The sequence below is a fragment of the Eptatretus burgeri genome, chromosome 4 (genome assembly GCF_056783735.1).
Source record: "Eptatretus burgeri isolate ZD-2024b chromosome 4, Ebu_testis_v1, whole genome shotgun sequence".
Classification (NCBI taxonomy): Eukaryota; Metazoa; Chordata; class Myxini; order Myxiniformes; family Myxinidae; genus Eptatretus; species Eptatretus burgeri.
The window spans coordinates 7,840,324-7,853,712 of record NC_140964.1 but is presented as its reverse complement, the minus strand read 5'-3'; the positions used below and the strand labels follow the sequence as shown (position 1 = coordinate 7,853,712).

General features: G+C 44.1%; 1 protein-coding gene across 4 annotated transcripts in view; it reads right to left on the bottom strand.

Moving 5' to 3' along the window:
- Nucleotides 1–936: 936 nt before the first annotated feature.
- LOC147027425 (mediator of RNA polymerase II transcription subunit 13-like) overlaps nucleotides 937–13,389 on the bottom strand; it is a 197,126-nt gene continuing 184,673 nt past the window's right edge. For all 4 annotated transcript variants that reach the window (XM_085876794.1, XM_085876795.1, XM_085876796.1 and 1 more), the window contains 3 exons: nucleotides 8,373–8,546; nucleotides 8,166–8,266; nucleotides 937–2,067 (listed from right to left, as the gene is read on the bottom strand). In XM_085876794.1, coding sequence (XP_085732920.1) covers nucleotides 1,935–2,067; nucleotides 8,166–8,266; nucleotides 8,373–8,546 — 408 coding nt within the window. In that variant the 3' untranslated portion in view covers nucleotides 937–1,934. The remainder of the gene's footprint in view (nucleotides 2,068–8,165; nucleotides 8,267–8,372; nucleotides 8,547–13,389) is intronic.

Below are 13,389 nucleotides of genomic sequence, written 5' to 3'. Positions count from 1 at the left end.
CCCCTCCTCACTCTCCCTCCCCACTCTCCCTCCCCCTCTTTCTTTCCCACACCCCTTCTCTCTCTCTCTCCCTCCAACTATTCCTGTCAGCGAAGCGATGGGTGATATCTGCTCGTGTGTAACAAAATAAGAGTCCTGTAAATGCATGTGGTTTAACTTGTAGAACCTTTCAGTGTTGTCAGCTCGTACGATAAATTGCAATGTCACAATATTTACAATTTTTACAAGGGGTGACAAGACATTGTGGCCACCTTGTACATCGTTTTTGGCCACTTCTCTCAATGGTGAAGAACTCTAATATCTGGATTCTGATCTTCATCAAAATCGAATCAATTCTTCCTTGATGCACAACCAAACTGTCCACCAAGTTTTGTCCAAATCTATCCATTTATGACTTTTTGACATCATGTGCTTACAGACAAACAGGGGTGTAAACACAACCTCCATCTACCTTTGTTGGCAAATGTAATAAAAATGACTTTCCTTCAAAGCAGGAGAAACGTAGAATGCCATTTGAGGTCCACCAAACCGATGCAATGGTTACCTACCTATGGTTGTTTATCTGTGCTTTATCCTATTAAATGCTGAGCGTCAAGCAAAGAAGTGAGATTATTCATTGATGATTGTAGGATATGCTGTGATGTTTTCAAAAGTTTCTTGGAAATCCAAAACAAAAGTAACATTTGTTGTTAAACGGTGATTATGCCGTATATAAAATGATTGTTAATTCACATGAAAGGGGGAAAGGGTTCATCTCTGTCACGTATCTACCTATCCATTGTGCACCAAATGTTGACAATGGCAGAACCAAGAACCAACAGGTGATCCACATCCATGAAAAAATAAGAGAGCCTGAGGTATTACACCTTTAATGTTATTTGTTCTGGACAAAACGGTCACGTCAAGGGGTTCCACAGATGACGAGGCAGGCACGAATCAAAAAAATCTGTTTATTGGCATATAAAAGCCCACAGCGTAATGTCCGGAAGGGAGGAAATCATCCTTAAGAATAGCATAAATTATACAGCTCTCGGTTAAAAAGGGAGAGGAGGTTCGTAGCTGTACAGGTGCGCGCGTTGCCCATAAGAGGGTACGCGGCGCAAGGCAGGTCGTGAGCGGGAGGTACGTCGGCATCTCGCGGCCGCACGTTTAAAAACACGCAACAATTTGATGTCACACATTCCCAATTGCATGTTGCTCAACATAGAATATATTCCATTGCTGCTCAATACTTTTTGCACAAAATTCTATAAATATATTCTGCCAAAACTTTCTTTAACTTAAAAATTTTAAATAAAGTTTCCAGGTGTTGATTTCTGATACTAACGCGGACCGTACTCCGACGGCCCTCTCCGCGTGGCTAAAGGGAGGACACCCTAGACTTCCTAGAAAGTAAATGTTTCAAAAATGAAATTGCAATCTACAGCTACAAAAGGAAGGTGGAAAAGATACTTGATCTTATGAAAAACAGTAAAATTATTTCGATTGTACACAATTTTTACAAGTCTGTATATAGCCGAGTATACTAAATGCCACGCAACCGCAGAGCCCCAATTATTGAAAGGTCTCCTCATGGAGCCCCCATTGTACACTGTACACTCTATTTACAAAGCAAGGCCGAGGGCTGCACTTTCAAGTGATCGCTAATCTTGCCCCGTTACCCATGCACCCTGTTGGTGCTTCTGTGGCCAAAACCAACCTCAAGCTCTTCATCTCGGTTCTGGCTTGCCTGCCCCAGACAGTTCCACGTCTCCTCGGAAACGAGAACGGGGGACGAGCGAGGAAGGGTGGGAGTCGAAGGGTGGGGGAGAGGAACAGGACGGTGAGAGTAGATGCAGAGAACGCCGTTGTTATGCGACAGGATTAAGGACGGAGGATGAGGGCCCGAGGGATGTCGGGCGGTGATTAGAGCCAGAGCAAGTTCGGGCCCGTTCTCAAAGAAGATCTCGGATGGCATTGTACAGCTGAGTAAGAACCACCATGTGGAGGGGCAGGCACGAACAACGGTCTTGGGTGGCTGGGTCACAAGTGAGCCAAGACAGCGCATTGTACTGTTCAAGTACGAACCTGTACAGAAGCACAGGCAAAAGGAGATAGATAAAACGCATGCGGATCTCTCAGATATACAAATTGAAGTACAAAAGGATACTCATATACAAGCGATAAACTTTTAATGAAAACATTGCATTTCACTAATGGGTTTGGAAATGAACCCACAAGTACAATTCATGAAAAGCACCCGCAATCAAACTACAGGGAAGATGATGCGGGAATTACGCAAGCACATCCCGAAAAGTTTTGGCCAAGACAAAATCCTATAATATCCGTAATCAAGTCCTGCCCTCTAACCCCCTCCCCCAACCCCTTTCCCGACACGACTTGCGCCTTTTACCCTTGGCCAGAACAAGCGCACGGATAACCGCAAACATAGCATAGCCGGTGGCGGATGAGCAAACATTAATGTCTACCCTGCAGTAAGCACAACACAACACACAAGACTAAAATCTCAGTGCTGTCTTGTGGCCACCATAATGAGCATGCTGGTGCAGCCCAAATGAGCCCGATAGGGTAGCTGGCGCCCACACAGATCTGGATAATTGCAATGTGTGTGTCTAAAATGCCTTTAATTAAAAGCACAAAGAAAGGAAAAACAATTTTGATGAAGGGGTGAATGGAAACAGGACATCTGTGGCATCACCTACTAGAATATGCCAATGGATGTGCAGGTACCATATTAGCACTGGAAGATTTGGGATTTCCTGGCAGCAGTTGAGTCGTTTTAGTAATCCAAGGATGGTCGGGTTAAACTCCCTTTTGCTGGGATAATTCAGCCTTTGCTATTACAAAACAGATGTTCAATATTATAAATCTTCAAATAAGTATTTTTTAGTGTTTGTGTGTTTGTTTGTGCATTTGTATGTTATTCCTTCACTGCTGAACCAGAGCACCTAGAGGCTCAAAATTTTTGGTGTCGGGACTTAAGAATCTGGGCAAGGTTTTAAGCTACCGCAGGTTGGCCTTGACATCCGTTTTGACACCAAAGGCTGCTATAAAGCGTACATTGGGATGTGGGCTCAGGCAGTGCTGCCGCTAGCTCGCAGGCAGGTAACCGCCATGAGGCTAATAACTCCATAGCTTTTCAATGTGTAACACATCTCTAAACCACCACAGGGAAAAGCTCACCATGCCGGGCAGTGCTGGGTATCCCTCCCACCCCGGGGTGCAAGAGTATAAATAAATAAATAAATAAATAATCACTCAGAAAGTGCCAACTTGGCAAAACAGCACAAAGTACAATGGCACTTGGTCGAGCGCATACCTCTGCCAGGTGGAACAGTTCATGTTTTCTATCCCACTGATGGGCTGGATCTAAACCAAAATCCAATCCCCTTGTTCTTGTCACACAACTAACGTGTCCACCAAGTTTCATCCGAATCCGTCGCCAACTTTTTGAGATATCGTGATATATTTCGTTTTTGGCCCTATATATCAATTTTAGAAATTAGGTTTGTGTTGACCTTTTGACATTAAAATTAATTGGGAGTTAAATTGAGTGACCTGACATGAAAATGCTCTTGAAATTTCAAGTCAATTGGATTAAAATTGATGATTTCAGAAATTTGGCCTCTGCTAACCTTTTGGTCTATGTTGACCTTTTTGCCTATGTTGACCACAAAACATGGTAGGTGGTTGAATTCAGTGACCTGACATATAAATCCTTTTCAAATTTCAACTCAATCGGATGAAAATTGAGGATTTGGAAAATTTGGCCCAAATTGACCTTTTCGCCAATGTTTACCTCAAAATTAATAGGTGGTTGAATTCGGTGACCTGATATGCAAATGATCTTCAAATTTCAAGTCAATCGGATGAAATTTGAGGATTTTAGAAAAGTTGGCTCAAATTGGTCTATGTAGACCAGGGGTTCCCAACCTTTTTTTACTGGGGTACCATTTGACATGTTCGTGGTCCCACCGAGTACCACTGCACAAAAATTCACCTAAAACAGTGTTTATTTGCGATAGAGATACGACAATGGGGAGTTAAACAATACTAACAATTCACAACGATGACATTGAGCAATCTGATCTGAACAAAAGAATGATACAGTCAGTACCTATTCTGTCCTATTTGATTGTGTAAAATGTCCAGTCAATGGGATGGTTGAGCCTGCTTCTTGCTCACAAGCAGGTCGATGTCAGGCTTTGTTTTGGATAAAGCGCACCGAACATCATGTTCAACATCCGGTGGGGATCTTTGTTTTGTTTTTAGAATAACGACTGACGAGAACCCAGCTTCACACAGCCATGTAGATGGGAATACTATGAGCGAATGAACAGCCAGGGCAGCTAGCTTAGGGTAAGACCCCAACATTGCACACCAGAAGTCCGCAAGATTCATCTCGTCAAACTGAATTCGGGCTGTGGATTTGTTCTGGAGATCAATCAAGCTTTCCTGCAGTCCTGTTCCAGGTGGCAAATCCAATGCATTCATGCGAAATGCGTTGTGAATCATTTTCAGATCCAGTTCCTTGAGATCCAGAAAATAGGAATTTAATTCCTCATCCAAATAAGCGAGGTGATCTTTTACCAGTTGTATGAACTCCCTTGGGGGATTCTTTTCACGCTTCTGAAGAATATCGGCCGTGCAAGAAAACATGACCACCACTCCCACTTAGACATTCGTCTTCCACAGACGGAGTTTTTCCTGAAATCCCTTGACCTTGTCTATGAAGTCAATGATAGTCACGCCAGTCCCCTGAAGAGACTTGTTCAGGGCGTTTAACTGAGAGAAAATGTCGACCAAATAAGCCAGGTGCAATGCCCAGTCGGGGTCGTTCAAAGCAGCGACGAAATCGAGTCTTTGGTTTTCCATCGTTTTCGAAGAATTCACGAAGCTCAGCTCGCAGTTCAAACACGCGCTCCGCCATATTTCCACGGGATAACCATCTCACCTCAGTGTGGAATAAGAGAACTTTATGGTCGGAGTCGAAATCCTCGCAAAGTTTCTTGAAAAGTCGCGAATTGAGACCCTGGGATTTCACATGGTTCACAATTTTGATCATGCTTGAGAGAACGTCAGTCAATGGCTTGGGGGGCGCCTTGGCCGCGAGTGCGTGGCGGTGGATCCTACAGTGTAGGCCGCGCACTTCAGGAGCAACTGCCTTCACAAGCGTTTGGAAACCTGATCTGTACCCCAACATAGCTGGAGCACCATCTGTAGTACAGCCTTTCAGATCAACCCATGACAGCCCAACTTGATCAAAGACGGAAGACACCTCTTCGAAAATGTCCTTTGCTTTCGTTGTGGTTTTAAGCGGGCGGCAAAAAATAGTATTTCATCCTTGAACTTGGCTTTATGCACGTACCGAACGAACGCTAACAGTTGGGCACAATTTGCCACGTCAGTTGACTCATCCAATTGCATAGAAAATCCGCATGGAGATGCCTTTTCTGCCACCACATGGTCACGAATATTGGTTGACATTTCTTCGATGCACCTCTGAACTGTGTTGTTTGACAACGAAAGAGAATTGAGCTTCTTGGCGCTTTGTTCTCCCAGCATGAGACGGACGATATCCTTTGTGGCGGGAAGGATGAGGCTTTCACCGACGGTGTGGTTTTTTCTGTTCTGCAATTCGCAGTGCAACTAAGTAGGATGCCTTTACGGCTGCCGTGGACTGCTGTTGAAAACTGCCGCTACCGTCGAAGCGTGCTCTTCTCATGGCATTTTCCTTCCGACGAAAAAAAAAATCATGGTCCTTGTCGCTGTGTTCAGGATGAACAGAATCAAAATGACGCTTCAATAGACTTGGCTTCATAGATTGATTGCCGAGAACGTTTCCACAAATCGCACACTGTGGAGCTTCTAATTCACCTTTTTGAATAGAAGTGAAGCTTAACTTGAGATAACTCTCCGAATATTTTCACATTCACATGATGCTGGTGAACGATAACGGTAACAATAAGCCGGGCAATAAGCAATGATGACAGTGTGGCGTGTAGAGACAAAACGAATAATAAGACTTGTGCACAATGGCCGATAACAAACAGCTGTCAGTGTACAGCCGCTTTCGATATAAATTTAATTATTGTGCACAAGCTGTATGAGAGAGAAGTAAAATAAAAACTGTGTTAAAAAAAAAGCACGCTGCCGCGTACCACACCGCGTACCACCGAGAAAGTCCAAATGTACCACCTGTGGTACGCGTACCACAACTTGGGAACCCCTGATGTAGACCTTTTCGGTCGACCAAATTTTACGAAACTTCAATGGGACCGTCACAGGTTCAGTAACATTAATCTCTGACTATTTCAGGACGGTCGGTTGAACGGTTTTGGCTGGAGGCGAGCGGACAGACAAACAAACACACATACAAACAAACGGAGGCGATCAACATACTTGTCAAAAACAATATTTCTTTGCCAAGTAATGAAAGCAAACCTCAGAATGCAAGAGTGAAAGGATAAGTCTCTGATAAAAGGATGATTCTCTTGATTCTGGAAAATCCTCTGTTCATTTTCTGATGTCTCCATCCTCTGTGGTTACATCCCTCATCCTTTAGACAGGCAGGCTGCAACCTCTTCTCTATCTTTACACCTTGATAGAGTCACAAACTAGTCAAATCTTTGGAATATGTCCTTAAATCCAGACAAATCTGTCTGTCTGTCTCTCTCTGTCTCTCCCTCTCTGCTGAGCAAACCCTCCCATCTACTTTCTTAATAATCCTCTCAAAGAAGTTCAGTTTCATTTACTCAAACTCCTGGGTCTCACTACCAGCTATCATCGTTCTTGGGCAAACGACATTTCAAAGTTGGCCTCCAAAGCCAGTCAACAACTGGCCATCCTCTGTCATACAAAATCCTTCCTTGGCACACCTGAACTCCGATCTACCTTCAAGGCCTTCATCCGCAGCTTGATGGAGTACAGCTGCTCTCCCCTCTCGGCTGATCCCCATGCCGAGCACCTTGCTCAGCTTAATGCCATGGAAACCAAGACCTTCAAGATGATTGGAATCTCCCACGCCGAGGCCGATTCTATATGGGCCTATTACTCGCTATTGCAGACAGGTTGGTGGTCTCTCATTCTTCCACCGCCCCCTTTCTGGTTTTCTGCCCTCTGCTCTTTGTCCCCCTCCCCCAGGATTGTGCAGGGCACACACAGTCTCACCATCAACCTCCTTCTCACAAAATTCTTGGAGTTTCCTCCTCTCTGCATGCGTGTTTTGCGTACTGTTTTTGTCCGTTACATCCTGATCTGTTCAATGTGTTAGCTCTTTCGCAAGCAGGCTTGACTATATATACAATAAAAAAGTCCACCTCCTTCCAAGTTTCCAATTGTTCCTTCCACTTCTTTGATTGAGAGTTTGTTTCTGTTTCCATCTTGTTCACCCCACGTGTCCTCCCCTATCCTTCATTCTTCCTCACATCCATCACTTGTCCCAGTCTCTCGCTATTTTGTCCATCAACCTTGCTGTTGGTGTTTCCCTCCTCTTTCTGCTGTTCCTTTTGTTCGGTTACAACCTGATCCATTTTGTGTTCTGGCTCTTCGACGAGCTTCACCATTGTATCCAAAAATAAAAAGGTCCAATATGATCAAAGGCAAAGGGATTGCGGCAAAGCGTCTTCTTCTGTGGTCTTCCATTCCCACTGAAAACGTTTTTAAAAATCAATCTTGCTAATCCCCTGATACGTACCACCTGTTCGTGCAGATCTTGCGTGTACGTTTGTCAAATGCGCCAGCTAACCCCTTCATTCAGGTGGATACCTGTTACCATTTTCTCTTCTGTGCGAATGAAAACTCCTTTGTCTTCTGTCATTTTACTCCTCCAAGAGGCTCAGTTTTGTAAAGTGGGCAAAATGCTAAGAGGGCTCAGGCACTACAATTTTCCATAGCCACAGTAAGCAGGTAATGGTTCCAAAAAGAGGATGGGTCCTTCGGCCACGTCTCAGCATTGTAGGGTTTTTAAAGGTTTACTGTGCAAAAACAATGTTCTTCTGTTTCAATCCTATCATCAAACCCTTTGTTCTCAAAAATCCTACTCCATACATCACACCGCACTCTATTTCCATCACGAGTTACAATTGCAGTCGGTCCACATAGCTGCAGAGCACCAATGCTGCTGGAAGACAATGATGGGTGATTGTTGCACATTGACACCTTACCTGAGCACCTCTGAAGTGCGATTGGAGTCCAAAGGGTGCGAGTGCTTGGTGTGCAGCAGCTCGTCGAGCTGCGCTGAAGGTACATGCAAGTGCAGTGACGCCTGGTGGAAGGAAGGAAGACACCAAAGGGAGAATATGAAGGGTGATAACGACAGCTAAGGACAAGAAAGTGTAAATGCATTTTTAAAGCCCTAACCCTCACAGCACCTTAAGAAAGAGGGGACACTGGGATTGAGCTTGGGGCCTGGGAGCCCAGAACCAAGAGGGTAAAGGTCCAGCTGGCGCCGTGGACACGAAGTAGCCCAGTGCAAGAGGCTGCTGTTGGATGCTGCGGACCTCCTCGTGCGACTCGGTGGACATTAGCCTCTCGCTGCTTGGATGCTGTTTGTGTGGGGGGAAGCAAGTGCATCAACCACATTGCTAAAACGTGGTTTAGCACGACTCTTGTCCAAACTGACAAGTTTTTCACATCTGCCGGTGCTGGGTTGAGGCATTACTTGCAACACCCTCTTCAATGATAAATAACATCAGAAACAGTGTCGATTACCACTTCGTTGTTGTTCCTTTACAAATGCACTTCCTGGACATTTGCCTTTGGTCATAGCAAGCACATTGTTTGCAATCAATAGACCCAAGATTCACCCACCATCACACAATGGTGGCCAATAATAGTTTGAAGATTATCCAAAAAGTCTGATAAAATGTCACCATTTATTATCTTACAAAACAGGAATAATCTACAACTTAAGTCAAGTGCAACAATACAAAGCATTGCACCAAACGGTTCGAGATGAATGGATGGAAGCGTATTGGTGAGATGGGAAATGCTGCCAAATAATATTGAACATTTGAAGATTATCGTCACAAAAGTCACGATAGCGCAAGGTCCTGAAAGGACATCAAAGATACGAACAGCCAGTGAAATGGACCCTAACTACATACCGCCCATTCTCTATCACTCGGTTTTGTTCCATATTACCTTCGTGATCTTGTGCACACATGACGCTTGATCAGCAGTTACAGAGCGTCTGATCTACAAGTTATGCTACAAGGATATATCCCTTGTACATGATCAACAAGGATATATCCCTGGAACGTGTAGATAAATTATGTTACCTTGGTGATATGATTAGTGCAGGTGGTGGTTTGGAGGCAGCATTGAATGCAAGAATTTGAAGTGCCTGGAGGAAGTTTAGGGAGTTGTTACCCTGATTGACATCAAAAGGGACCCCTCTCCGATTAAAGGGAGAACTTGATGTAGCTTGCGTGATGTTGTATGGCAGCGAAACATGAGTGATCAAAAAGGAGGATGAACGGAGGTGTGAACGAAATGAAATGAGAATGGTGATGTGGATGTGTGATGTGACACTGAAGGATAGGAAGTCAAATGTGAAACGAAGAGATAGGTTCAGTATGGAAAGCATTCGTGAGGTTATGCGTAGGGGTAGGTTGAGATGGTTCGGACATGTGGAAAGGATGTGGGCGGGTAGTTGTGTGAGGAGGTATATAAATATGAATGTAAATGGAAGGAGAGCTGGAGGCCGTCCGAGGAAAACATGGGATGTGTTGCTGAGGGATGATGTTCGAGTTAAAGGCTGAACAAGAGGGCTAGCAAGGGATCGTGCAGCCTGGAAAGCAGTCATTAGGTGAACCACGGCTTATACATGCAAGCATGGAAATGCCTGTAAAACGATGATGATGTAACTGTATTGGAGCAAATATTATTTCTATCATATAAAATTGTAATTACAAAATGATAAAATGATCGATGTTTGTATTCCACGCCATACAGTGTAGGAAAGGGAGAGGAGCAGAGGTACAGGCACGGTGATAGGGATGGGATGGTTTGTGCTTCATTTCAATGTTCAAGGCTCATTATTAAACATCCTGTTGGATACAGAGTCATTGTACAGAATGTGAAGGTTAAAGTAGAAGCAGTTCAAGCATCGAGTGTTGATCCATATGTCTATGGCCAAACACAGGTTCAGTTTTTTTTATTTTTCAATGGTTGGTGAGTAAAAAAAGATTAAAAACTAAAGCGTGAATAATTAGAGTTCATAGAACACCTTACCCCATGTAGTCTTGACAAACAAGGACATGGGAAAGGTCTTTTCAACTGTTGCTTCATGCGTTTCTGAGCACGATCCATATTTCCTACAAGCTACAATTTTGTCTGAATCTCGATCGTCCCCAACGCTAATAGCGCGAGCGGCGTATCTGATTGGTCAAGATGGTGTAAAATGGTGCAATATTTTGTTCTCAGTTCTGTTAAACTGAAGGTTTTTGAAAGTGCCAAGAAGGCGAGTTGTGTTCTCCAGCGTTAAAGGATAAAATTCAATTGAAATTAAATAAAGATTTTAAAAGTGAAAGAAAATCTGTTTTGGGAAGTTTACCGCTGTTGACGCAGCATCTTTATAACCACCTTATTTACCATGTTACATGAGTTCTTCATACACAGTGTTTGTGTTCTTTAAAAACAGTAACTTTCCTGTTTGGAATAATTTCCAATTTTGTGACTGCCAGGCAGGCAGACAGACAGAATTAAAAAAAAAATTTAATCTCACTTCTGTCTGCGCATGTGCAATCAGGACGGATTCAGAGTAAGGGAAAACGAAATACGAGTCTTCCTGTTCATGTTCCGATTCACATTCTAAATATAACATTCAATTTATACAAGTTGTTCCTCGATCACAAACTGACATCTGCAGAAACACAGATAGACAGACAAAGTGAAACAATTGCTGAACCTCACTTTTCGCTTTGCGTGTGTGGGGTTAACTACACATGCAGCTCGTAAATACACATCTATAATAAATAAATAAAAACTCTTTTTTTCAAAATGTAAAAGGATGTCAGGATGATTTGCCAAAAAGAATGCAAACAAGGCAGGGATGGTCACAAGAGATTATCACATGAAACCATCCCGACATCTTAATTTGAATAATGGTTGTTGCTTGCCCATCCCTCCATCAGGTCAGGTCAGGTCAGGTATGGGAGCAAGCGCAAGCGCAGCGCGGCCACTTTCCGCCAGTACTCCTGGGGACTCCGTCTGGCCATCCCCAGGCAGATGCCTGGCCCATTCCCATCTCCTTGAGATGCCGATCAACCTACTGCAGCCACGAGACACGCGGTCGGCCCCTTGGCCTCCTCCACTCACGAGACTCCCACGCTGAGAGAATCTGGTGAGCAGGATCAGCGTCAGGAAAACGAGCCACATGTCCATACAGCCGCAGCTGATGCTCACGGACTATGCAGGTAACAAATCTCATCCGAGTCTCTCTCAGCAACTGCTCGTTGGACACAAAGTCTGACCAGAGATCGCCAAGGATTCTCCAAAGAGACCTGGTACCAAAGGAATTATGTCTCCATCTCAGATCCTTGGTCAGAGTCCAAGTCTCATATCCATAGAGCAAGACTGGAAGTACCAAGGACCTGAAGACTCGGACTTTCTTCCTCCCGCACAGGTACCGGCAGTGCCACACCCCATGATCCAGTGAATCCATGACTCCCCAGGCCGGACCCAGACGTCTGTTGACCTCTGACTCGCAGCCAGCAGAGACAAGAATATCACTGCCAAGGTAAGTGAATCCCTCCATCCACTTGCAATAATAGTACATGTTAATTGCTTCCAACGCACGTAAGCACACTCGCCAGCTGGGCACTGTTATTACTCAAGGTTTCAATCCTTTCCGCCCAGAACCTCTCCAAACGGTGGATCCACAACCTCAGTCATGGATTCACATCAGGAGATTACCGACATCAGGAGATTAGTAACATCAGTTGTGTCCAGGAAGTCAGGGATGGTTGCACATGATAATTTCTTGTGACCATCCCTACCTTGTTTATATACTTTTTGGCAAATCATCCTTACATCCTTTTACATTTTGAAAAAAAAACGTTTTTTATTGCTCGTTTCTGAGCTTTTGAAATACGAGTACTGTACAACCACTCCCTACAGAAGTGGCAGTAAAAGCCATGTTATTATCCTCTCTGGGGTATAAAGATTACAGTCGATCTCGGCTCATTTGATGGGTCAAGAACGTCGGGTTTCCTCCCTTTCAGTTTCGTGTTATCAACAGTACAGTGACTGTTTAAAAAGATAATGATTAGTGTTTGTGGTTTATAATATATTATTTACTTCCGCTAAGGGTGCCCCACGAAAACGCCATGATAACCTATTTATACATGTGAACACATTTGTCCAAACAGGAAAAAAAAAAACCTTGCGGAAAGGGGGGGGGGGAGATAATGGGAGTTAAGATGGTTTTGGAATAACATTAATATTATGCTATTATCATTAGTGTTGTTATTACTTAGCTATCTTAATACGGATATACACCTGAACACGGATTTCGCCCAAGATAGAAAACCCCCTTTGGGAGGGGGCGGGGGGGGGGGATGAAGTCATTACAACCTACATAGTGTGATCACGCCTGGTGTTGGCTTAATGGTTAGGGGTGGTGGGCTTGGGATCCTCGAATCCTCAGTTTAAATCCCAGTCGGCTGTTGAATTAATCCCAGATAGGGTTGACTCTGCCTGTCATCCTTCTGAGGTCGGCAAAATGAGCGCCAGCATGCTGGTATCCTGCGTCGGAGTGGTGACCCCTCCAGGATTGTGTTCAACAGCCAAGGAGACTGCTTAGGCAGCACCAACACTCTGCACATAGTATGATCCCAATGGAATGGAATGGAATAGTGTGACCCTTGGTCCTCCTGTAAAGTTTGTGCGAGATTGGAGAAGTAACGACTGAATGTATCGCGGGCAAAAACACAGGAATAGACAGGACATATAGACAGACAATCGATCACCAAATTGCGTATTTTATGACGATGTATTTTCCTGCTGGACAGTTTTATTTTGATTGCATGACAAAATAGTTTGTTGATTATATGTGAATACACTTTGCATCAACTCGTGTTGCCATTATATAATGGACTGCAATAATACCATGTGCAGCAGTATGTACGGTCGAGTCCATGCCGACCATACACAGGAAGTCCACCACAATCCTCATGTTTCGTACCATGTGGAATTATACCACTTGTTCGCTCGCTAACTGGCTGGTCCTGGTTTATTAGAACACTTGATAAATAGCAGGCTATTAGACTTTAAGGAGTGCACCGTACATAATATTACACCATTGACCACACCCATTTAGGTGTGATTGACATATGTTGCCACCCCCAGAATGTTGATCGGCAGGTGTGGTCCCACCCACTCTCG